The sequence below is a fragment of the Parambassis ranga genome, chromosome 15 (assembly GCF_900634625.1).
Source record: "Parambassis ranga chromosome 15, fParRan2.1, whole genome shotgun sequence".
Lineage (NCBI taxonomy): Eukaryota > Metazoa > Chordata > Actinopteri > Ambassidae > Parambassis > Parambassis ranga.
In genome coordinates, this window is record NC_041035.1 from 19,151,618 (window position 1) to 19,177,981 (window position 26,364).

The window sequence follows — 26,364 nt, forward strand, 5'->3', positions numbered from 1 at the left end:
CTTGCCAGAAAGCTCTCATTGGCTGATAGCTAGACAGCGGGGCACGTGGACGAAACAAAAGCTCCTATTGGCTGTTACAGTTAGAGGACCGTTCAACAACTTTAAAGCTAACTTCGTGTTATTTTGGCTAATAGAGCTCGTTTTCATGCTTTAATTATTCGGACATTTTGACCTTTCAGCCCCGAAAAAGAAGCGTTAAACACATTTTAAGAGTTGCAGCAGTGTAAACTAGCCTTTTACAGTGCAGTAAAAGTTAAGAGAAAGCCGCTGTGGACCATTTCTAATTGAGGTGAACCAGGCTGCTGACAGGTCTGTGAATTACCAGGAATCATTCAAATGTTAACCTATATTTGTGTCATGTTCTCGGCGAGATAAGCTTCCTTCTATGACCAATGGTTCGCAATTTGCTCAGAGTGCTCTGGGCATTACATTATTATTAGAATGATTAGCATGCAAATCTTGTATAGCCTCCGGGCGCTGGCAAAGGCATCTAGCCTTAAATTGCTCTTTCACACTCATTCACATTAGGCTTTCTTTTGGTTGCATCTTATTGCAGGGCCAATAATATACATAAATTATAGCCTGGATTTTGTGTGCCATATAAATGTAGTATAAAAGGTGAGACCTATAACACCAGTCTGTATATTAAATGGTCTGTAGAGCCAGGCTGGGGAAGGCTGGGCAATTGTATAAGTTTGGTGAAAAGTAAAGAATTTTCTGGTAGAAAAATACTTTTCCCTCTGACTTTATTTTCATCTTATAATTTCCAAAAGGTTGATAAGCATACACACTGAAAGTAGGTTTAAAATGGGTACAGTTTGATCCAAAATGATTAATCAGTGGAGAGAAAAGTAATTTTGATGGTTCAGCAATCATGTATCTCATATAATCCTGTAAAAAAATGTTAATTGTATCTTCTTAAATTGGGAATATTTGTTGATTAAAACTTTCTAAAAACCTCTAGATTCTAGAAGTATTGAGGTCTGATATGCAGCCCTGTCTTGTGCCCCACATGTAAAGTAAGACCTTGCTCTCTCCTTGACCTTCCTGTAGCCTCAGATGAGAGGTTTACTGAGTTTTGATAAACGCAGTGCATATTAAAGTTGGCTTATAAAGCTTACGCTATATTGAATGTCATCTGGAACATGTAAAATCTCTATCTCATCCTCTGAAATATGCAACCATTAACTGGTATCACTCACTCAGCATTATCAGGACTTTAATTGCATGTGTGACAAGTCGATGAGCGTCTGAAGGTAAATGAGAGTCACAAAGTCCCACTAATACTAAACAATTTTGGCATTACAGGTCTGAATCATTTCCTTATTGATTACTAGACTTTGTGTTCTATTTCACACTTGAATTAATGTCTCTCCGCTTTCCCACCATCCACCTCTCTCTCTCTCTCTCTCTCTCTCTCTGGCATATGCTCCAGTTCATTATTTCTGTCATTTCTTGGTAATTTGGAGTTGGCTGTTTAAAACTTAGAGCCTCTTATTAAGTTTTGGCCATGGTGGATAAGAGGCAGGACTGTAAGAGCACAGAGATAAACTAATCATCTTAAAACCCTAATTATTAGTATCTTACTGTGACAGACTGTTTTTGCGAGCCAGCCAAATTGAGCCTCAAATGAGGAAAGGCATATCTGTGGAAGTGGTAATAATTTTAAGTCATCTCGATCTGGCTTGGTGTGGCAGAATTCATTAGTGCAGATTAGCACTGTGTGTACAAAGTAAATGAGATATCTAATAGCAAACGTGGAGGTCCGGGGACTCTTAATTTCCTCCCCAGTATGAGGGATGATGTTAAGAGGTGATTATATATATTTTAACATTGTGACTTCTGCTATGCGGAATCGGCGGCTCTTTTACCAAGCAGTTACTCTAAACAGTGTCACTAAACTGTTGACCTCTCACCTTCTTCTGAATGCCAGTTTCAAGAAGGTGACAAAAAATGAACCCTAAATCAGATTACGCTGTGTTACACTGATGCAGAGCCAAGCTGGGTTTTTTGTGTGTGTGTGTGTGAGGATATGAAGGAAGTTAATTATGTGTGTAAGGAGAAGGTTGGGGAAAATAATAAGATTACAAAGAATAATTTGCTGATATAATTACACCAAAATTGGGTACACACAATCGTAAAATACATGTATTGCTTGACCTGGGTTAGCCAGTGAAATAAATCCTCCTTCTATAGCCTTTGTTAATTTGTTTTTATCATCTCCAAGTGGTGTTTGTGCAGGCAGTTCAATTTGCATGTGTAATTCCACTGTGCAAATTGACAACAAGTAGATAATTCGAGGAAATAGGCTGGTTGCAGGCCCCTGCTATCTTCCCAAGCCTATTCATTTTGAGGAACCGCTGAGGCATGAAACTCATACATCAACTATTTCCTGACAACGCTTAGGCTTATTGTCCCCTAAAATGTCATTACAGCCATTATTTATGAAGCTAATTCATTTATTAAACCATATTTACTCTGACAGAATTTGTCACATTCTATCCATATCCTGAGCATTGCTTTTGAACATTGTCTTTCATTGAGCATGTGTGAACACGTACAGCCTCACAAAGTTTCCAATCAACCCTATTTGTCACTCATATTCGTTGGCATATTGCAAAAAAAAAAAATGGCTGCAGTTCTCGCTTTTATTCAGTTTTCCATGGAAAGTTTCTCATAGCAAAAGCTTATGGCTCGTCGCACATGATTCGACTGAAAGTAGTGAGGTAATAACCTGCATCCTTTTTTTGTATTTCTGTCCTAATAAAGCTGAGTTACCGTAATCAGATGGATTGGAGCTATTTTGGAAGAACCAATAAATCCCCTCTCCGACAGCCTCCTTCCCAAATGAGTGTGTATTAGTCACTTTTAACGCATTGCAGTCAGATGTGTGAGGCTAAAGAGTTTTTGCATCAAGCGCCTGGCCTGTTGCTGCTGACTTATGGATCTGTCAGTTTAGCGCTGCACACATCATGACAGTGTGGATAATTTGCAATTGTGAGCGATGAAGTAACACATAGGGGGGGTCATAAATTTTAATGTTACATGTTCTCTCTGGATAATTCCGTCACACCATTCTCTTGCATCTCTTTCTTTGGACTTACCTGTCACCCAAAAGCACTTATCACAGCAGTGGCGATGAGTTGTGTTTGAACTGTTTTACAATATTGATTTGGAGGCATGACATTTTAATTAATACTGGGTGTTAGCTGTCATATAGGCAGCCAGCCTCGTTGGTTAGCATATGAGACAGGCGAGGTGGGGGCACTGAAGATAAGACTAAAGCACTTACTGTGAAAAGGCTGTAAAAAGGGATCAATGTGGAGGAAGAGAGACAGTCATGGGCTGAATTTAAGGTGGAAAAAAAACAGTAATATCTGTGCTCAGTGTATTTCTGTCAAGGTCTATTCTCTGCTCGATAACACAAATCAGGGAGACACAGCGTGCCTTCTGTCTTCCACAGGTTGCAGAGCACATCATGTTATTGGGAGTCTGTGTTGCCAGCAGACCCAGAGAGAGGCCACGGTGCTGAGAGACGACCAGGGGGAAATTAGGTAACTTTGTAGCACTCCATTGAACAGCAATAAGCTTTTAGGGCTTAGCAAGCATAAACACATTAAACTGATGAGATTCATCAGCACTCTTGTGTCAAATCTATTGTGCCCACAGGCAGAGCTCAACTGCAGCAAAGTGCGGAGCAGAGGAATGGCTGGAGGCAAACCAGCGCTGTGTCCTCTGGGTGTTTCCTGCTTTATCCAGCCCGAGTCAGGTGACCGAAATATGAACCGCCGAGTTTGATATTGATATATTATTTTACTTAAATAAGCAGAAATGCTCAACCAAGAGTGTTTGACAACAGTGCACTAGGGCCCCGTTCACACTGGAGAAAGTCATTCCAGCTAGAGTAGGATTGAGCCCAGACAGCCTTTAAGCTGGATGCGTTCAGACCCGTTTTCAAATTTGGCTAGCACACACTTGTGTCCGCACTCAATCCGGCTTCATCCAGCATGTTTGTTGTCCTCCAAACCACTAGGTGGCGCCTCGTAATATACAGAGTCCGTTCACGCCGCGGTAGGACCGTGTGTGCGCATGCGTCATGCGGTTCTTTTGTCCCGTGTCGCGCCCTGTAAACCGGAAGTAGCACATCGCTAAACGGAAGTAGCATTTGCGTTCACACCGGAGCCACATTTGAGCCAATCCGGCTAGATCCACCTCTCGAGGGTGGATCTAGCCGGATTGAAATCAAACTGGATACAGCCGGATTCGAGGTGTTCACACTCGGAAAAAAACACATCTGGATTGATCTGGATGCGGCCGAATCCTGCTTAAGCCACATTTTTTTCCCCAGTGTGAACGGGGTAATAATAGAAGAAGTTATACAAACAACACAAAGGAACATGTGCAAGGCGACAAAGTGTTCAACACAGTCTACAAAGACATGAATGGAGATGTCTACGTCTCTGTTTCGACTTCAATCACTTCATGGTCATTGCAGATCTGTCATGAATATGTAGCAGATGTAATTGTGGTTGTAACTGTGCGTCTCTGAACAGCACAAAGCCGAACAGGAGCACATAAAACATCTGTTCATTTCTAGTTCATTCTCCATATTTGGCATGTAATTGGTGTAATCTCACAGCTCCTAATCTGGAGGACCCCACCCTGATAAAATGATACATTTAAATTGGAATATTTGGTCTCAAAGGTAAGAAGGCCCTTCAACTTCATTTCACCATTTATCTGTTGTCTGTTCCTTTCCGAATCATTATAGCCTCTTGCCTTTTGGATAGTTTCACTGGAGGCAAGCAGATCGGCATGAAATTAGCTCAGTTTGAATCTTTGTACGGTCCAATCAGATGAGCTGAGATTTAATCTCGGCTGGCCTGCCCTACCAGAGTCCGACCCCTCAGATGAAATGGACTACATATTCATAGGTTCACTTGCATGGCTGATTATAGGAGCACAGATGGAAGGTACAACCTTTTCTTCTGTTTTTCTTTATTCCAATTTTCCCGTGTGAGAATGAAGATTGAATATTAAATACAAATTCCTCCTCACTGATTGCCCGTCCAACCATTTTCCATTTCATTTTACAACTGATTGTTTCATTTGTAAATGTTCCATTTCCACAGTTTCCAGCTGTCTACTGTATCTTACACACTGTTGTGTTTTGCGTGCAGCGTGTGTGTGTGTGTGTGTGTGTGTGTGTGTGCCCTCATAGCTATTCATCACTTAGCCTGACATAAAATAATGTATTAGAATAATGAGAAATATTACCTGATGAATTAATTATGATGATAGCATCAAGGGTAGGAGGCTTAAATGCCATCTTAAATTACATGCAGACATTAGAAAACTTTCAACTTGTCCCATTTACATAAAGGGGAGCATAACTCTGCATAAATACAAAGGGGGAAAAATACACTCACTCATAAGTTCTGTTTGATCAAATGATAGATGACATCGTAATGCACAGAACTACGTACTGTATATGTGTTAACACACAATACATGCATATACTGTGTATATAGTATCTTAACAGCCATCTGCTATCAATTTTAAATTCAATTTGTTTTCACAGTGGCAGTTTTTCTATTAGTACATTTGAATGTCAGAAGTGATTGTCTCCCTGCACTTTTAATTGTCAATTTAGAAACCTGGAATTAAAATGGTCAGTTCACAGATAACACATGTTCAAATGTACCGAATCAAAATGTAATTCTTTGTGTTGTTTCATTATGTGTGCTCAGCATCGAGGACTAATAATGCAACGTGTAACGAGGGGTATGAGGTTGTAGGCCTTTGACAGGAGGATGTGAATGTTTAACTTGGAAAAAAAAAAGCCTGTTGCAGTGATGGAAACATAATAATCAGCATCATTGCTGAATAAATCACAGTGTAGATCATTGTTTTTTGTTGTGTTGGGAAAATGAAATATTCTTGAAAAGCAGACAAACAGTAAACTGGGTTCCATGTTATTAGAACGATTGGTTATTGGTCCGTGTTTTTAATCATCTCTCCATTTGGTTTATCGTTGTTATTATTATTATTATTATTATTATTATTATTATTATTATTAGATAGACTGGAGTTAATCTCTGTACTACACTGTCAGTAAATTCTATTTTTGGTCCTTCACAAAGAGCCCACTACCAATTAAGCTCATACACACCTCCAGTCAGTTCACAGGTAAGCTCTCCATCACGGCATCATGGCACAGGAGTAGGGGGGGGGGGGGGGGGGGGGGGGAGAAAAAAAAAGCCCCCATATTGTGGAAATCTCCTTCTGCTTAGAGAAAGACAGGAAGTGGGAGAAGGAATGCCTTGCCTTCCTCATTACACTGCTGTCATTTACTCTTCATCCCCCGTACTCTTTAGTGGCATTAAGACGGGATGTAAATTTGACAGTTAACGCTGTTAGAAAATGGCTAGTTCAAGAAGGGCAGGAATTAGAGATGGGCATTAGGCGCTGATAAGCTCCTTTCCTCTGCCGCGGCGGCTGCTTAACATTCATGGGAAAGTCATCATCAAACAACGTTATCACAGCTCTGTTGACGGCTGAGGAACATCATCACTATGATAATTTTTTTTATAGCTGTGAGCCAAAAAAGCACTCTTTTATTTCAGCGGTTTGTTAATGAGATAGGAGCTTGTTGGTATGGGCAAATGCAAACTTGCCACTCTCCAGTATTTGTTTGAGTCCCCCCCCCCCTGCCTCCCTCCTCCTCCTCCTCCTCCTCCACACTGTTTAATGTTGCAGGGAGGGGTGGGGGAAGAGGCATTTTTATGTACTCCTTTCGAAGTGCTCTGTGTACATTGCTGAAGGAGGGCCTTTATGTGTACCTTTGCAGATCAGTCGCTCAAAGAGAGGAAAACACGGTTATATCAACAAACGCTCTCTCCTAACAGCCCTGTAGCTGGCACCTGTCACTCACCTGGGATTTAGCCATAGATCTGAATAGAGGGAGAATTTTCAGTAAACTCCCACTAGCAATGACATATGATCAACTCCCCTATTAATGATGAAAAGGCTACTTCAACTGTCGGATCTTGGGGTGTTGGGTAATTATAGCTGTAAATCATTTTCATAGTTTCTTTCCTATATTTATTTTTTTGTGTGTGTGTGCTCCCGGCAGCTCAGTTAGCGGTTTGTGTTCTAGCACCCTGATACCACTGGAGCTATTTCACATACGTGCTAGCTGCCAAAGCTAAGCAGCTTTCTTATGGATGGGGGATACAAACTGTGGGCTGGAGATACCCAAAATCTGATTTTGGCTTTATCGCTGTTTGTGTTTGTGGAGTGGGTTAAGAGAGATTTAATCTTTGGAAAATCCTTAACAAGGGACAAGACAAATCCTCCCTAACTTCTTCTAATTACTTATAAAACTTTTTGTTTGCACTGCAGCAAGTGAGCAAATGGTGATATGGTGATAATATGACTACATTATTACTATAAGAAGTAACATGAAAGTTAAGTACGATAGGTGATGTGCCTATTTAGCTGCTTTCCAATGCATTTACCTGATTCTGATGTTTGAAATGTGTGTGACGTGGTTTCAGAGCTGCTGCCTGGGATGTGTCTCAGTGTCAGTGTGTTTTAGTTCTATCCAAGTGACGAGCAGTACTCTAGTTGTGTGGTTTGTCTCTGCTGAGCACCAACATCTCGAGACTGCACAGAAGAAAGCCCTGTCTGTGTGCACTGCTGTAGAGCTCCTGGTAATCATTATGGCAGATGTAAGTCAACACTTTCTGGCATAGAATTACACGAGACAGAAATTCATGCATAAAATTTCGCCATGACTTTGTGCGCTCTGCAGGTACTGCAGTGTTAAGAGTTTGTTTTGACACAGAATTCATATAATGACGGGATCATAGAGCCTCGGTTTATGGGACATAATGAATGGTTTTCTTATGTGAATAATGTATGAAGATTTGTGACAGTGCAGGAAAAATACTCCTTTTGGTGTAAATCATTCTATTATATTTACCCTATGTATGATTGATTATTATAAAGATAAACGAAAATACAACTATGAGCAGTCCAGATGATGATGTTTTGGCTTCTGTCTGTTTCCGTTGAAACATTGTTCAGTCAGTACCGGCTTTGTTTATAAATTAGGCTGAAGATTTTTTTTTTTTTCCTCCACTCTAATGATTTTTCAGTGAGCGATTGATTCGAGGGCGGACGAAGCCGCAGTGGATGGTTGTGTGAGTCAGCTTGTGGTACAGTTTGAAATTGTTTCTATCCTTTGGAAAAAGAGGGCAAATAAATCACAGATGTTCTCCACAGTAATTCTGAGTCGATTCCACAGCATTATCTTCACTTTGTAGTGGTCTCTGGGCCCTTTGTCGAGTTAGTTCAGCAGTAAACCACCGCCGCTCTGTGTGTGGCTGCGTTATTTAGTGCCACTTGGAGAACACGTCTTGTGTTTCTGGGCACAGAGTTCTTCAGCATGCTTTTTTTTTTTAAATAAATGTTGATATATGGCTGCTGCACATTTAACGACAGTCACACAGGTTCACTTCTTCTTTATTCTGACTGACCGAAATGTTAAAAGATGTTCTAGAAGAAACATTAAGAGGACGTTGGAGGATGTGGGGTTGAGTCTACAGTTTGGTTTTCCTTATTTATGGTAATGAAATGTAATTCCAGCCTTTTACTGACATGCAGAGCTCTTATACTCAGTAAATTATTCCCCTTTTTTACCCTTACTTCCATATTTTGAAACCATTACTTAATCACATTGTCAAAATCCCCATTCCCTCTCATCAATCCCACACTGAGCTTTATTTGTGATCCTTTTTTTTTTGCCCTCACTGGTTTTATTCTCTGCTTCAGTTGTCCCTCACGTTGGTGTTTATGTTTTTTTTTTAAGTATGACTGGATTACCCCCACTGAAATAGCTGTTACTCAGATTTTAGGTCATCTACCAAAATCCATTAGGGTAACATATATACAAATAACCCCACTTTTCTGCTTGAGTTTTACAGTGATGTTAATAGTAGGTAATCTGCTGATTTATTTATAGTTGTGGGAAATGGATGTTTCATGAGGAAGAGAGGCTGTAAGAGAGAGACAGCTGCAGCAGCAGCAGCTCATAATTCATAATATTCAGAAATATTAATTTATAATTAGCGGGTTTAATGAAACTGATACTGCAATATTAGTTATTAGGTGTACAGTTTCCACAGAAACAAATCCGCTCATTCAGTACAATAAAAGTGGCCACATGAAAGAAATAAAGTGAAGAAGCAAAGAGCATTGAAGCTAACGAAGTGTATTACACACTTATTAAAGTAATTTTCACTTTGCCTCCCAGACCTGGCCAAAAACACTTTTAAATTCTCATTGTACTCCGAGGTAGGCGACGTTTTTTTTTTTTTTTCCTCTCCCCCCTCTCCTCCTTCTCCTCCTCCTCCTTGTTAACTTTGAAGTAAGCTCAGAAAACGTATAGGTAGACAGGGGTGGCATCAAATAATCAGTAACTTCAAAAAGCATGCTGCCACTTAGCACTCCTAAAGCTAATGTCCCCGAGACATTCAGAATGGAAATTATTCAAACTCATTTAGTGGCAGCAAATTGGTCTAAGTTCAATCAGAAAACAGACTGACACTGAACAAGAAGTGCAGCCTAATTATACTTGTTTGTCAAATGAAAATTTCATTTGGGCAGAAATGAAACCTTCCAGCAACTTCTTTTAAGGTGAGCTCCTAGTTGTATTATCAGCTAAATGCAGTAAAATCCATAATCATATGATGATAATGAAAATGGAGCCAATGTTAACATTCAGGCTTCCAATGCCCCGGGCACATGGCGATAAAAATTAAGTACCATAGTCCTCTGCCAGGCACGCTGACACCCGGGCTGGTCTTTAGCCTCTTAGATGCGTTTTTGCATTTTAAAAACTTTATCAAAGCACTGTTGCAATGTGGAAAATGTCAACGTGAAATGCACTGAAGGCAAATTGGAATTTCATTAATAGTAAAATTATTGCTTTTGACTGATGTATTACTATGCTTGTTAAGAGCTGGAGAGTGGAACGCTCGTCTGTCTGGTCGGCAGTCTTGCTTCTCCTTGTCCCGTGCCATTTGCTAAAAAAGTTAAGAGATCTACTTTCCAAAATATTAAGTTGCTAAAGTTGCAGGAAGTAAAGAATACCCAGTTGGAGGCATTCATTTAAAGTATAGTATGAGCACGGAGGCTCCTAACAGGGATACATGTGAAGATGGAGAGCTTATTAAAGGAGAAAGAGACATCATAACGACGACGCCGACTCTTATTTTTTTTTTTTTGTGGGTTAGATAACATTGACATTGATGTCTCTTCCTGCTTTAACATGAGAGGCCGATGCTCACCTCATGATTTGAGCCAACACAATGGTGGATTTGTGCTGCAGAGCAGTGAGGTGTCTTCTCTTTGTTAAGCGTGGTGACATCTAATCTGAACTGTTAGAGAACAGGCCCTGGAGATCCCACTGTGGATTGGTATCACTGGAGGTTCATAGGTCTAACCTGGTGTGAAGGTATCAGTGCACTGAGAGACTTGTGCTCATTCATGAAGCGATGGTGTTTATTGATTTACCCTGTAATCCTCTCAGAGTCAATGTCGTCAATGACGGAGGAGAGAATGGGGGTGGCGTGTCAGATAGGAGGACGTTTTCTGACGGCTAAACCAGACAACAGATTCGTTTTAATGGAATACAAATGCTCTCCTGTGGGTATTTATGTCCTGCTCTCTGGCTGTCACTGGACCAAATTGATCTGTTTTCTATCATGTTGATACCTTTAAAAATCAGCCCGTGTTTTAATTTTAGCACATTTTCATGCAGGAACTGGAATTCCTGACTTGACTGGACGTTGTCTCAGACCGACTCTCACATCCGCATTATGTTTCTCTGTAACTATACATCTGACACACACAGAGGTCTGCTCATTTCAGGATTTATTACTTATTTTATGACAGCAAAAATAACAAACATGATGTTCAAATATTTCAAATTAAAAATTACATTAAGACATATTTCATCCAGAAATACTATAAATGTCAAAAATACTGTGTCATTGCAATAACCTTGAACCATGTGATTTTATTCAAAGCACACATTTAAGTTTAACGACAGGCATGGAGGGTGCCATGTTGTATTTGTGTGCTGTTATGAACAGCCCACTGTTGAATTAAGTGTTGAGTAACCTGTAAAACAGAGTCCTGCTCTCCAGCTAAACACAGTCCACCTTTTTAATCACTCTGATAATGAGTGTAACGCAGCTGAAGGAGTAAACAGTAAAGCCCATAGCAGTACCTTCCTCGATAGCATCTACGTTTTTACCTGCTCTGACAAATTACACTGCTACCTGCTACAGTGCCAGCCTTTTGTAATTTAAAAGAATCTTAAACCGTACAATGTTGTCACTCTTTTCATCTAGTTTAATGACAGTATTAATTGGATTTGTAATGATGTTTTAGGCAAACTTATTTCAGCAGACATCTTTCAGGCATTGGCCTCTATGATAACGATGAATAGTGCATGTCTGGCATACAGCAGCTGTGGATTAAAGTCTTTCACAGTATTTGTAGTGAAACTCTGACCTCTGGTGTCGTAGTGAGGAAGTGCACACCGTCCTGGTACTACAGGGCTCTGTAATGCAATATCTTTGTAAGTATGCACTTTAATTTTCAAAATTAAACCTTCTTAGTGTCCCCTTTCACAGTTCCTCTGCATGTAGCACGTTATGAACCCCCCTCAGGTGACTTGCTGAAAGCCTTCAGTCCCAGGAGGAATCTGGTTTGGTGATATTAAAAAAAAAAAAAAAGCCCACAGAAAAGATCCATTTATGGGCTGTTCACACTGCATCTGCGAGAAAACCTTTTGACACTTTCTGAAAGGAGCTTCTTAACCCAAATTCCTGTCAGTTTCATCATCAAATCTGCATTTAATTAACATTTGTCTAGCGTTGCCCTGTGCTCCTGGTTCATGACCTTTGCTGTCTGACTGCCTCATCACTCCTGTCACCCTCCACTGCACACAGTCAGAGCAGAAATATTCCTAATATTCCCTAATCCTTCAATAATACTGCTTTAACTCCCTTTAACTGTAGCCAAGCAGCAGGATCAGAAACTTTTTTTTTTTTACTAAATTCTATCTCTTAATGTTACTTTTACTAACTTGGACAAGCAGTCCAACCAGGCTTTGTGCCAACTAAGCAAAACAACGGGAGTCACTGATGTGTGTCTCACAGGACACACACAGATGCTATCATGAAAAATCCACCGCAAAGGGTGATGCTAACTGAAGAATCCAATATTTTAAATAGGCCGCAGTGAGGGAAAACATGAGCAAAAGGAGCAGATGATGTCACAACAACCACTTTTTTATTATTTATTCATGTTGTATATTACTTTTGGGCAATGTTTGCTATAATAAATGAAAAAATTGAACAACATTTCCAAAGAAAAACATGATATATTGTCATTCACACATGCAAATTAGATTTTTTATTGTAATCTGTGATACTTAAGAATTAAAAACCACTCAAAAAAGCACAAACTTGTGGATTTAATGACATTCTAAAAGATGTTAAAACCTATTTTCTCTCAGTTTAGGAAGTGTTTTTTACATTAACCCTTAAATCTTAACAAATCACTAACAAAACCTTCCCTCTAACTTAGATTTTTGTTTAATTTAAAAAGAAATGTTCTTTAAAAAATGTAGTAAATGTTCCTTTTTTTGTTGCACATGAAGTAGCTTTCCTTGGACCCCCTCATCTTTATTCCCTCAGTGTCACCCGCGATCTGTAAATCTCAAGTTGTGCGACACACATTTAAGTCACTACAAGGCGAGTAGAGTAAAGATATTCATGGAATCTGCACGTTGCTGGATTCATCTTATGAATTCGTCGTTGTCAGCCCGATGAATCCTAATGAAGCTGAAATCTGTCATATTTGCGCCACAATGAGGTTTAGCTGGCAAACTTTCTCTGGAAAAATGAAACTATTATCTTCCACTAGACACGCACGGGGCTTCATATAAATAAATAAAGTCACACTTATCTGGTGGCCAGTGTGATTACTGTAGCCGCAGCTGACATCCAAATTGACTGTCTTATCATGTCGAAGTGATTTCAGCTGAGTGGAGACTGTAGATGGAAGCAAAATGATCTTTAAATAGTAGTTAAAGATGCTGCTTGATAAGTTGCTCCACAACAGTTTTGATCAATGAAGCATGCATTCAATATATTGCCTATTTAGATATGAGCGATAAGCTTAACTGGTCCTCTAAATGATTCGCAAATTATGTTTTCTTCAGTACAAGGTAATGACTTTGTGGCCCCGTTGAATTCATAATGTCAGGACATAGTGCGACGTCCTTTGGAAAATGAGGCTGAAAAGCACTGACGGAGCCTGTTTCTTTACACATATTGATCCCATTGATAAGGATATATACACAATTTAATATCATAAACAATAATTCAATTTTTAAAGTATCTATTTGTGAAGCACTGGTCACGTAATTGAAAACGGACCGTTTCGGTAATATTTCAGGAGGAAGCTTTTACCACCTCATGTCTAAACGCTTATGAATTGAATTTTCCGTGCTCTCCCCTCGACAAAGCCTGTCAGGTGGGAGCTCCGGCTGTGGAAAATGTCAAAGCTATTTTCCTCTTTACTAGTCAATGCAATGCTTGTTTAATAGTAATTGGAATCTTATCCTGCTGTTTGCTCATCATTTCCTGTGCCTAGTTATTCCACACCTAAACTCCATTTAAGTTTTTAATAACATTTTAGAATAGTTCCCATTCAGGTAAACAGAATCTGATTACCTTGATGGATTGAAAACGTATGTCTGACGGTGGTTTATTTGATTTATTTATTCAGGGGACCTCAAATGGAGCGACTTTAACTCAGGCAAACAAATGGTTTCCATACCGTTTCCTAAAACACAGAGGCGTACAGAAAGTGAGATTTCTGTTCTGTTAACCTTCTCTGTTCCGCCGCTACTAGAAACACTAAGAATGAAAATAATGTTGACCAGACTGGATTTTCTTTTTTCGTCTGAATGTTATTGTTGTAACTGGGGTTGTGTCATTCTACACAAAGTATGCACCTGTTTGAAGAAAGGGACATACTGTCCACTGTGTGTGTGATGTAGATATTTCTATAAGCTGAATATATGCACACTCAGAGCCAGAAGCCGATGAGCAGGAGCCTAAAACTATTCTGTGATAGTTTTGGATTTCTCTCCCTCCATAAGCCTCTCATTGTGTTGAAGGACCTGCTTTGTACAAGTGCTTGCCAGCTGCTTACCAAATGAGGTTATAGTGTTTCCCTATCAACTGTAAATTTCAATAATTTGTTGGAGGGGCCTCTCACTGTCAGTTTTTATCATATTATCAATGACGACTCAATTTTCCTCTGCCACTCCATCTCAAGCACTGACCCCCGGCCCTATTACCGTCCTGTAATGAAGTGCAATGGAGTGGTAATTGGTCCACATTATACCAGATCAGGTAACATTAGACTTATTTTCTTATCACAATGAGCCCTGCTGGTGACTCTCAATGAGAAACCAAACACAGTTCCTTTTCTTATGCAGGCTATCATCCAAATAACATTTCAGCTAGAAACCCTTTCCCCATTTCAGTTTTCCATTTCAGGATCCCTGGGCCCAGCTTTGTTTCTAGTTTCCTCCACTTTTAAAAAGTCTCCCAAACATCCTTAGAGGCAGGGCTGATATGAGGTAGAGCCTTTCCCGGGATGGGGAAGTACAGTAAGCGAGACGGTAACACGACCATTATGTCGGCAATATTAGATGTGCAGTGCTCTGCTGCCCCTCTGTTACAGCTTCCTGCCTCCGAGTGCTCAGTGACTTCATTTCTTCAGATTTGTTTTCATACAAACTTTTTATTCAGGAGGAACATTATGTTGATGAGATGTTATTAAAAAAAATTGTTACAAATTTTTGTAACAAACGTTTGTTAGTTACAGAAGAGATTCCATGACACATCAGCACAGGATGATATTATTCCTGGAAAAAATAAATGACCACAGGCGTGCAGTTTTTTGTTAAATAGTTCAGCTAATATCTGCTGTTGGCGTACGGAAACTTAAAAGCAGTGGCTGTGTTGGTCTGTAGTGCAAAACTGTTAGTTTGTCCCTGAACTTTTGTGCTACAAGAAGCAGGATGTCAGGTTTTCTGTTTTCTGAACTGACACACACACACACACACACACACACACTCCGGCCGAGTTGACTCTCTGTGCTGGACTACAAAGACAGGATATTGGATAACAAGGTTAAAATATAGAAGCAAAAATATTCTCTTATTAAACTCAGGCTGGAGGGATTTGGTTTGAGCCACCTAATAGATAGAGGTTTCAAGGGAGCCCAAACAAAAGGTAACGGGCCGGTCATGCTTATGATAGCTAATGGCAGATTTAGAAGAAATTAGGGGATTCTTTTTCTACAGGAAATTGTACTTAAAGACGGGTCATGGATCACCCTGCTCTTCACAGGCAGCTTCAGAAGTCAGAGGGTGAACTTTTGCTGCGGCCATTACAAGGTCTGCAACGTTAGAGAGGGGTTAAAGCAGAAACAAAACTAACTGTGTCTGTGGAGGGAGGCGGAGCTATGTCAATTGATTTCATGGTTGACAGGTGACTCTTGACAAGTGATTTTGCAACTAAACAAAAAGTTGGATCTGTAAACCACATAGAGAGCTTTGATTTTATCATGTGTGTCTGGACGTTTGGTGAAAATGTTCCTCTGTTCTCATTATAATCACTCATGATTGCCTTGTGTTTACTGTTGTTTAACACACTTTCTTAATTGGTTAAGTGGGTCCAAGGTCTGCCAGGAAAATTTACCCTCAATGACTCTATGCAATTTCCCCATTGTGGGACTAATAAAGGTTTCTTAATCTTGAAGCTATTGGAGGATTGAGATTATAAACACTATCACTGTCCTTGCTGCCATTGTTGCACCTCTTAAAATATAATGTGTGTGTTTTACAAACTAAATGATGTATCTGCATCTTAACTTGTCTAAAATCCTCTCACTCATGATCTGGGTCCTTCATCTTTGCAGTGCCGGGTTTCTTCCGTTTCTAGTCACTCTCACTGAGTAAGTGTCTTCTGCCCTCTTGTGGCTGTGTAAGCGCGGTGCAGTAAGATCTTAAAGTTTGCTGTGGTTGTGTTAGAAGAGAAGTTCATGAGAAGCTCCAGTCCTGAGTAATAGCTGCACCACTGAGATGATTCAATCTGATGATTCACTGACTCATTCAACACAGAAAAGTGTGTGTGTGTATTTTCTGTCAGCATATGATCACATAGCTTTTGTACTAAAGACAGAATCACTTTTATTTGTACTTTTAAGCTAACATTTTGATTATAATCTTACAGTATCACTTTGTTTATGAAACCGTCCACGCACACTGTACTTTATAAAGGAAGTAAAAAAAAAGGAGGAAGCGTGTGACGCACACAACAGGTGAATTAATGTATTTGTGTGTGTGTGTGTGTAGTTATACAGAACAGAGAAGATAAAAGCGTAGCATTACACATAAAAGACTGGAAACTTTGTCTTAATCTCAAAAAATCAGCACGCTTGCCCGCTTGCCTTTTCCTTCCTTCTCATGTTAATTGTAAATAATCTACTGATGGAAAACAACCAGAAACAATTGAAATCGCAGCCATGTTGCACGTTCTGATGTGACTGCGGTGCCTTTTTTTTCACTTCTTCAACTGTTTGAGGAAGTGGGGCAGAGCCACTAAAATCAGGAAACTAAGTGTTGCTATTAATACAGCTGAGCAGCGGGGTGAAAGCTAATGTAGTTTTACTTGACGAGCGAAGGAGCTTCAGCAAACTTAAAAGGAATTATTTGGGCAAATGATGCTTTTTGTGGGGTGAATTTTGTGGATTTTTGAGGCGTCGCAATCATGGAAGAACCTCAAGTCTCAAGTACTGAATCAGGTGAATATGACACAGAAGAGCTTTTTTTTAAAAAATACAGCAACAACATGCACATTTACAGAAGACTGTCATTGTTCAGGAGGTCATTAGTAAGAACATGGATTACTGCAGTTTATCCTTTGTTTTGATATTTTATATGAATTCTCCGTAACTAAACTTTCATTGAGAATAATGTATTGAGCTTAAAAAGAGGAAGCGAACATCTCAGCCAAAGTGTGGTTACGTTTACGTGTCAGTTCATTTAGAATATCCCGCACGTCTTAATTAGAATCAGTCATGTTATCGTCCATTGAACAAACAGAAGCTGAGTCTCGCCGGCCTGTCATTAGTGGGAACTGTGATGAAAGTGAATACTCATGTTGGGTTTCTGTCCCAGTTAGCGTGTACAGAGGTGAACTTGACCTGATTAAACACTGTAATGAGTCAAACTAAATTACTCTGACCAGTGTTGACACAGGGGCAATGTTTGCACAACTCCCTGTTGGCCCTGCCACTGAAATATCAAACAGATCCGACATTCATTCCCCCAACCACAGTCACCTTGACATTCCTGCCACCGGACAGCTGCTACCTTGTGGAGCATTTCCACGACAAACACAACCTGCTGCAACCTGAACACCAACACACAATATCTCCAGTGTCACATCATTAGTTTAATTTTTAAGCAAGACTGTGATTCATTTACTCATGATGAGCCTGGGTCAGCAATGTTTAAGAGGAACTAATGATTCTTATTTTCCAGGTTTTGCACATCAGTAACTGTTTGTATACATGCACTGTACGTGCTAATAATACTGTGGCGTGCTCTGTTTTCCAGCTAATTCCGAGTATGAGCTGTTGATTCTGCACACCGCCGAGGCGCAGGAATGGGCGACGTACTTGCAGCAGATCTTGAAGTCGTCACAAAAATTCCACAAACAGTCCATTCTGCTGTATGCTTTGAGCACAGCCGATCAGCTCCACGGATATAACTTCGAATACTTCCAAAGCTGCAAGTGCATCGTGGTGCTCGTCACAGGAGTGCTCCTGGACATCCTCTGTGACCAAGAACTGCAGGAGGCACTTCAGAGACTGCTTTATCCTCCGCACAGGGTGGTGGTGCTGTTGTGTGGGGTGACAGAGGAGGACGCAGTGGCGGAGAGTTTCACAGACTGGCCGAGCTGGAGGAAGCTCTATGCTGAGGATGACCCTGCTGTTTACATTTCCACGGTTTTGGAAGCAGTCGATGAGAGTATGCAGTATTTTATCACATTTAGTTATTTGAAATTTGTGTTTATATCTTCCCTAATAATCTAGAACAGCAGAATGTTAGGAAATTAAAGGCTCATTTCACCCAAATACATATGGTCCTTTAATAGTAACATAATAATGTTCAGGGACAATACACAGTGATACAGTAGAGTCACAGTTACAGTTTATGAATCATTTGATCTCAGAAACCTGCCTTATCAAAATAATCTGTTTCTGTGAAGACCATCACTACTCATGTTCGCAGAAAGTATAAATGAAGGTTTACTTCTGCTGTGTTAGAGTGATAACGAGCTGAGCCTCAGAAACAACCACACCAAACTGAAACTGTCACCAACTATGCTTAAACAGAGCATTGAACCATCTTGACAAAGAACAAATGAAAACTATAGAATACAGCTTAACTAACACACATCTCATGATGATTTTGACGTCTTTGTTCAAAGGCTGGCGGCTGGAGGCTGAACAGAACATTGAAGCTTCTGCAGCTACAGCAGCAGCAGCAGAAACGAGCGTCACAGCCGCCTCTTTAACAGAAGATCCCACGCCTGAAGCGACAGAGGAAGTGGCATCAGAAGTGCAAGAAGAACCGGTCCTGAAGGATGAGGAGCCCACGGCGGAGAATTCAACTGTCGAGGAAGTCGGCTCACCCACACAGTTCACCTGCCTCACTGTTCAACCCAGCAGAGTCCGGTGCGGGGTAAGACTGGATATTTACACTGGAAGCTTCTGTATGGATCTCAGATCATTTGTTTGATAAAATGTGTTTATATCTTCAAAAGCTTTAAACATTTTAAAAATCACCAACATGTCATTTCATTTAATTTTTTTTAAAGGAACAGGAAACCCTTTTTATCATTTTGGTGCACAAACTAGATGATCAGAGTGCACCTGAGGTGGAGTTTTCATCTGAAAACGAAACTGCAATAAGGGTGCCAGCCACAGTGGAGAATCAATACACAATAAGTGTTAATGCGCCTGGTATGTATCTACAGGAAGTCACCTCAAACTCCTGTTTGACTTATCACTACGCTGAAATTATTATCACTAAATCAAAATACATTCATTTTAAATGTAGACATGCCTGCTGGACTGGTGTCACTCACTCTGTACACTGACCAATCAGCTGTGACACTGAAGCCCGTCACATATTACACCCCTATGAGGGAAGTCAGTCGGTATCTGGAAAACGCTGCTGATCCTGTGAACTTCATCTGCCAGGTGAGACGAGACCTTTGACGCTTTGTGGTATTGCTGCAGGTTTGTTTTTGGTTTTTTTTAGAGTATTTTACTTGTTTTTACTTCCAGGCCTTCAACTTGACATCCAACGCAACAGAATCACTGGACAGCATGCTAACTGACTCCATAAAATCCAGGATTCCTGCAACCGGTCTTCAGCTGTTTGGAATCAAACAGATTGAAGAAGACAACATGTCAACATGTGGGTTGCCGTACTTACGAGACTTCCTGTGTACGCTCTGTCTAACCCCTGTGGATTTGTTCCACCGCTGAAATACCTGCTTTTTTTGTGGCAGATTCTTGGAGTCAGCGTACAGTAATCTAATTAACTGTATGTGTTTGCTTTGCTCGCTTCAGGTCAGCGGGACGAGGAGCTTCCCACTTTGCTCCATTTTGCTGCTAAATACGGCCTCAAGAAGCTGACCACCATTCTCCTTCAGTGTCCTGGGGCTCTGCAGGCTTACAGCGTGATGAACAAACATGGAGACTACCCCAACACGCTGGCAGAAAAGAGCGGCTTTAGCGATCTCAGACAGTTCATGGATGATTTTGTGGTAAGTCCAGTTAGGAGGCGTTCTTTCTGTGTATTACTGATAGGGTTCAGTAATTAACATCGTCTTCTTGTGTTTGAACTCACCCAGGAAACAGCAGACATGCTCAAGTCGCACATTGAGGACACCATCAACACAGACGATGGTGCAGAGGTATATGAGATGATGTCAAACACCTCCCAAGATATCATGATGAAGTACTCGGGTTGTTCAGAGGATATATACGAGTCCATGCTAGGGATCGACCCCGAATGTGCCGAGGACCTATGTGAGATTCATCTTCAGTTTCTTTAGTTCTAAAACGTTTTTTTTTATAACGTGGATTGTTGCAGGTGCTGATGATTTTTTTTTTCTTTTAAGATGAGGTGATGACTGCTGTAAATGAGAACCCTGAGGAAGCCATGCTGAGGAAGTTCTTCCAAGGTACGCATTCAAAAAAGTACTTACCATAAAGATCAGCGTGTACCGTCACATGTGAGGTGTGTAACGTGGTGTCCATGTGGCGTTCAGCAAAACAACAATCCATTGAAGTCCCGGACAACGACGCACCACCTAAAAGTGAGGAAGAGGAGGAAAACGACAACACACAACCACATCACAATGACGTTGATCAAGCTGAGGAAGAGGAGGATCCGTACAACATCTGTCCAGAGGACATCTACGATACCGTGGATGCTAACAGCACCTATAACTCCCAAATCCTGAACCGTCCACCCGCCCCCATCCCCAGACCTGAGTTCGAGTCTGACAGGCCTGTTACCTACATCTCTAGAGGTATTGTGCTGTCTGGTTTTCATATTTAATATCTCATAAAACTGTCCTTCAAGAAAAAGTAGATAACTTGATGTTTTTGACAGTGTTTTCAGATAAAGATATGTCCCAGGCTCAAACCATGGAGGCAGGATATCCTGCAGGTACAAGTTCACAGTTTAACTACAGCATTTGACATTTAAGGTAAAGCTCTTTGTAACTTTACTGGATGAGTACTGCCTCAATAAGAAAGGACCAAAAACATGTGTTCCCTGGTTCACATAATGTAGGAAACCTAAAAAATGAAAATAAAAATACAACACCTACAGAATACCAGATTCATTGCCCACCTGAATGGAATGCAGCCATCTTAAATGTTATTAGGTGTTTCATTACACCGTGTGAGCACAGCATTGACCTATAGTGACGCCCTGGAATGTTCCACTGGAGGAAAATTAAGGAAGCATTAGTGCTTCATTGACGTCGTGTGATGATGTTCTTAGTTCTGCTTCCACATCAGATTTCTGTGGAACAGTTGCTTTATTTTTACGTTATTGGATTTCAGAACATTTTTTTTTTTCTAACCCGTCAGCTCGGCCTGTGGTGGAACCTCCGATTCCGGCTCATGACCCTTATGCTGGGATGAAAACTCCCGGGCAGAGGCAGCTTGTGTCCCTGCAGGAGAGGGTGAAAGTGGGGGAAATCACCGTGGACGAGGCCGTCCAAGAGTTCAAGGCCTGGCAGTTTGATCACGACCGGAGGGCGAACTCCTTACGCTATCAGCAGGTATGTACAAAAACCGTGGGCTGGCAGGCTGATTGTCAAGCAGTTCATTTTAACACGTGCTTTTTTGTTTTTAAGGAGAATCTGAAGAAATTACGAGACAGCATCACCAGGCGCCACAAAGAGAGAGAGAAGTCAGGAAAGGAACTCGGTAGGATTAATGCAGCTCTAAGATGTGTCTCCATGCTGAATCTTTATGAAGTGATTACACTGAATGGCAAATAACATCCTGTTGTTTTCAAATACGTTTTGTTTTTGGTGTGGTCTTAGATTATGAGATAAGCGCTCCGCTGCAGAGGAACATATACTGGGGCTCCAGTGTGACGTTAGAGTGTGCTGTGTATGAGTCGGCACCCAGGATGATGGCTCCGCCCCCTCCAACGCCTCAGGTTATCCAGAGAGGCAGCTGGAAGACGGGAAGCACGTCCAGCACATCCAGTGAGTTTACACACTTATTTTTTCTTTTTCTTTTCTTTGTCTAATCACCCACTGAATTGTCAGATGTGTTAAAGGTAGGGTAGAGATTTTGAAAACTCAGTGAGAGTCAGCCAGATTTTGAAAGTAAACACACGCCCCTTTCTCTCTGAGCTCACCCCGAAGCCACGCCTCCCAATCACATGGACGCGCATTACTTGAAGATGAGTCTGTGACTTCGGCCATCATGCACGTACCTCTCTGGTGCACAGAGCAGGAAGAGAGTGACAACCAGCCAATACTCCGCGCAGGGTCCACCCGGAGGATTGGCTGATGTTTTTAGCGTTTTATAGCTTCCACAGATGATTCATATTCCTCGTTTTAATGCGAAACTGCCGAACTAATCGGTTGCTATCGGATTGTAAAGAGAAGTTACACTAATTTAACAAAAAGTGCAAGTGAAATCTCCTACCCTACCTTTAACTTACAAACCTGCTGCCACGAAAGTGCCCTGATTCTGTGTGAGCGAGGTAGATGAAATCTTAGAGAAACCTGACTGCAGCAGTTTCCCTATTGTCTGTCTTCTTTACAACAGGTACAGAAAGCAACAGACTCAGCACACACAGCACCTTCAGCTACAGCAGCGGGACAGAGCCCGACTTCGAGGTATGCCCTCGTTATTATTACAGTTATCTCGAGCTTTACTTCCTTATTAAGCAAAGAGGGTGGTCCAACAGTTTAACCTCTTCTTGTTATGCTGTCTAACCTTTGACCTCTGCACTGCATATCCACTTGTATTTGACAGTGAAACTGCAGGACTGTAGGAAGCCTGTATGGTTTCTCAGAAATCACTAAACAGGGTCTACTCAGAGCCGTGGTTTTACCTGCACACGTTAAAGAACAGTGTGAAGCTCCAGCTCTTACTGTAAATGTCTTGTATCGACATAAATTAATGAATTTTATGATATGATGTGTTTTGATCTATAAAAGGTGTTTGTGTAGAAAGTAATTGAAATATTTATTATCAAAACAAACTGTGATCCTTTGGATCAAGTAATCAATTAACTGAGTCAATATTAGTGAAAAAAACATATTTTTAAGGGTTGTTCACGTATACTTTTCTTTTTTTTTTAAAGGAAGCAGTAGAAAATCTGCCTCCTCCACCACGACCTCCGCGGCCATCTGATGCTGCACCCCTCATTCCTCCACCCAGGATTCCTCCGCGGATCCCAGAAAGGTAAGAACGATGCAACTAATGTGTTGCGTCGCATATAGATCAGTGTGATAGGAAAAGAGACAATAAAACAATAAAGAGGAAATATTTACCCACCAATGGTTCGCAGCTGTGAAAGTGATTAAGGTGTGAGGGTAAAAATATCTTCCGTATGCAAACGGTGAGAGAGCTGCGAAGCTTTTAAAAAGAAAGCGAAGTGGTGTAGAAGTGGTTTGTCTGATTGACTATAATAACTGTGTGAATTTCTGTAACTGAACATGTAGTCTGTTTAGAGCGTGTACTACTGCACGTCAGGTAGAAACTCTGACAGACTGTTCTATATTCAGCTGTTGGACACATATTTCTATATTATTATTTTAATAATAATTTAATTCTGAAACAGTTCTGTATGTTTTGTTGTTAAAAAAACCTTTGTGTGTTAAAATCTTCACGACATACTACTCAAACTGCAAAGTTTAAAACTCATCCTATTTAGGTTTTAGTGCAGACTGACATTTACTGAGTGCAGTTTTATGATAATGGAGAGTTCAGCAGCGCCTACACTGTGGAAGACTGTCTGAGGTGCTGTATATAGTGCGGTTAAAGTGTTATATGTGGGTTTGTTCTAATTTAAGGCCACTGCAAGATCTTATCAAGACTTTCTTTTTTTACTATCTGATGAGAAAGTGTGTATGAGCTCTAATACAAATCAACACAAAAAATATTCTCCATGGAGGAAAAGTAATTCCACTGGTAGTCTGTGTTTGTGAGCTGACTAGTGCTATTCAACATGTGAGAAAATGGATCGTTTTTATGACCTTTAGATTACTCAATAAACCTCAAACCACAGTCAGAGCTCTTTGTTGCTTTCTGTATAGTTGCCCCAGGATGTCTGCTTGAAAAATGTCCATAAATGTACACGTTAGCTGCTAAATTCACATGTTTTTGAAAAATAATATTTAGTTTGTAGCATCTGTGATAAAATAAATATCCTGTGTTGCTGCGCAAACAAACATCTCAACACACCAATTCTACAATCTTATAAAGTCACAGTGTGCTTTATGAAGAACTGTCTGGAGTCATTGTTACTTCTTCTTTTGATAACTAGTTAAAAAAAGTCCCACCCTTTGCTGTCTGTTTGCTGCTGCTTCCGAGGTGATAAACTTGCGGCACATTAATGGTGTGTTTCCCCTAAAGGGTGCCAGAGATGGTGCATGAGCGCTACATATCCTGCCCGACACGAGCACTTCCTCAAAGACCCTCTTACAGGCAAACAGAGATAGCACCTCCCATCGTACCTCGACGCTTGCGGTGATGGCCGCATATCTTCACTTCGTCTGTGTTCAGAGTGATGGGTTGTTTTTATGTGCGGTGGAGGAGGAGGCGGTGTTTACATCTGTAGACCAACATGAACAGAGAAAAATAATAATATTCACCTTTTCTTTTTATTAATTTTATGCACCAGAGTAATGCTGTAGTACTTGATTGTGTGTGTGTGTGTGTGTGTGTGTGTGTGTGTGTGTGATACTTATATATGATGGTGTTTTTGTGTAAAAAGTTGAAATAAATGTGAAATATTTAAAAATGTGTCATAGTTATTACATGTCTTAATAAAACCAAATGTTTGCCTTAAACCTCTATACACTCTTACAGACATTTGCCTGGGATATTTGTACAGGATCAATATTTGTATAGTGTAATCTTAGGGACGTACTTGTCAAATAACTTTAAGGAAATACCTCCAGGTAGTCAGTTCTGTTGTGTATCTCTATGTAATTTCTGAATTTTTCAAAATAAAGTATGAGAATTAGGTTACGTTTTTAAACTTGTACCTACTGTAGCTTGCTCTATTGCCTTTTGGCTTATTTGTTGTGCTTTGGTCACTTTAAGTCCTGCATATTTTGTGTCATTCTGTAAAAGTGAACTGATATTTTATTATGTGAAACCTTCCTCCATTATACAGCAGCCTCTTGAAATGACTTCACAGTTATTAATATATTTGAAACTTGGCTGCTAAAACTGTTCCCTCAGAAGGTTGTTTTATTTTTTTTTATTAGGAGATGGAGAATGTGAACAAAGTGTGTAAGACTGTGGCCAGTTTGGACGTCTGGTCACAACTTTCAAAGTAAAATCAATAGTAACAAACAGCCCAGTTCTGAAGACATGTTAGGTAATTCATGTTTACTATTTTTTTAATTCACGGTGTAGATCCCTGATTTTTATTCTTACAAACTAAACTGTGAATATGCCTCATCCTAGTTTACTAGGTGTTAACAATGGAATCTAATAAAGCCTAATTTATAAACTATAAAGTACTGGCTGACACATTAATTATGATAATAATAATAATACATCTAATCTGACTGAGGCATGCACAGGGTCACAATTTGTTTTTTGTTGTAAATTAATAATGTGAAATGTTTTGATTTTTTCAGTTTAGCACATTTAGCATTTACCGTTGTTATTTGCAAACACAATAATTAATTGTGCTTACACATGTTTTATGTTAATAATTCATGTCTTAGTGTCGATAAAACACAACTAAAAGTAAGTATATATTGTATATTTTTTTAAGAGTATAGAAAAACATCTAATACATTTAGACAATAGCATCAAAACTGTTAAGACTAAATGTTGGACCCGTTTGAACATGTTTACATTTTTTAACACTGATTTTTCTGCCAGACAAATCGAGAGAAGATTTACTGTTGGAGACTCTGTCCTGCGCAGGCGCAGCACACTCTCGCGAGATTTGGCTACACCGCTACAAACGTCCTAGCTAACTCGGTTTTGTAATGCTAACTATAGCTGCTAGCTGTGTAAATGTCTAATTTGAGCACAAAGGACACAAATATCAGTAATGTAACTATAACTTAGATATAAATTTTACTTTTGCGATGTACAAACTCACTGTGGAGACAGGAAGTATGTACAATTGTAGCTCATTTGCATAATAATTAATAGGTGTTATATATGTATATGCAAGTACACGTAAATATAGCCTGTAGTAATTAGCTAAGTTTAGATTTTAGTCAACAGTTTCAACTTTTTCTCCGTCAAGTCTGTATTATACTATACTATAATATATTAATCACAAATTGCCCGTGCTCTTATTGTGAAGGTGCAGCCCCCCTCCGGTGCTCGGCTGGTGTGTGGTGCCGCGGTGTTGACGCAGCTGAAGCCGGTGTGTGTGAAGCGCTG

The 26,364-nt window shown here is 40.2% G+C and overlaps 1 protein-coding gene across 4 annotated transcripts; it reads left to right on the forward strand.

The window, feature by feature from the left end:
• Positions 1-92: 92 nt before the first annotated feature.
• Positions 93-24,988, forward strand: pik3ap1 (phosphoinositide-3-kinase adaptor protein 1). 4 transcript variants are annotated; one of them, XM_028423958.1, is made up of 19 exons: positions 93-309; positions 3,464-3,554; positions 3,670-3,769; positions 17,783-18,196; positions 18,660-18,913; positions 19,050-19,194; positions 19,292-19,434; positions 19,522-19,684; positions 19,810-20,006; positions 20,094-20,271; positions 20,364-20,426; positions 20,514-20,777; positions 20,861-20,917; positions 21,346-21,539; positions 21,615-21,687; positions 21,807-21,974; positions 22,546-22,616; positions 23,087-23,187; positions 24,361-24,988. In XM_028423958.1, the coding sequence occupies exons 3-19, from the start codon at positions 3,706-3,708 to the stop codon at positions 24,476-24,478; spliced, it is 2,667 nt and encodes an 888-aa protein (XP_028279759.1). In that variant the 5' UTR covers positions 93-309; positions 3,464-3,554; positions 3,670-3,705; the 3' UTR covers positions 24,479-24,988. The 4 variants fall into 4 exon arrangements, with proteins under 4 accessions (XP_028279759.1, XP_028279760.1, XP_028279761.1 ...); XM_028423959.1 differs by having other exon boundaries at positions 19,522-19,654; XM_028423960.1 differs by lacking the exons at positions 93-309; positions 3,464-3,554; positions 3,670-3,769 and adding an exon at positions 16,754-16,965.
• Positions 24,989-26,364: the final 1,376 nt, after the last annotated feature.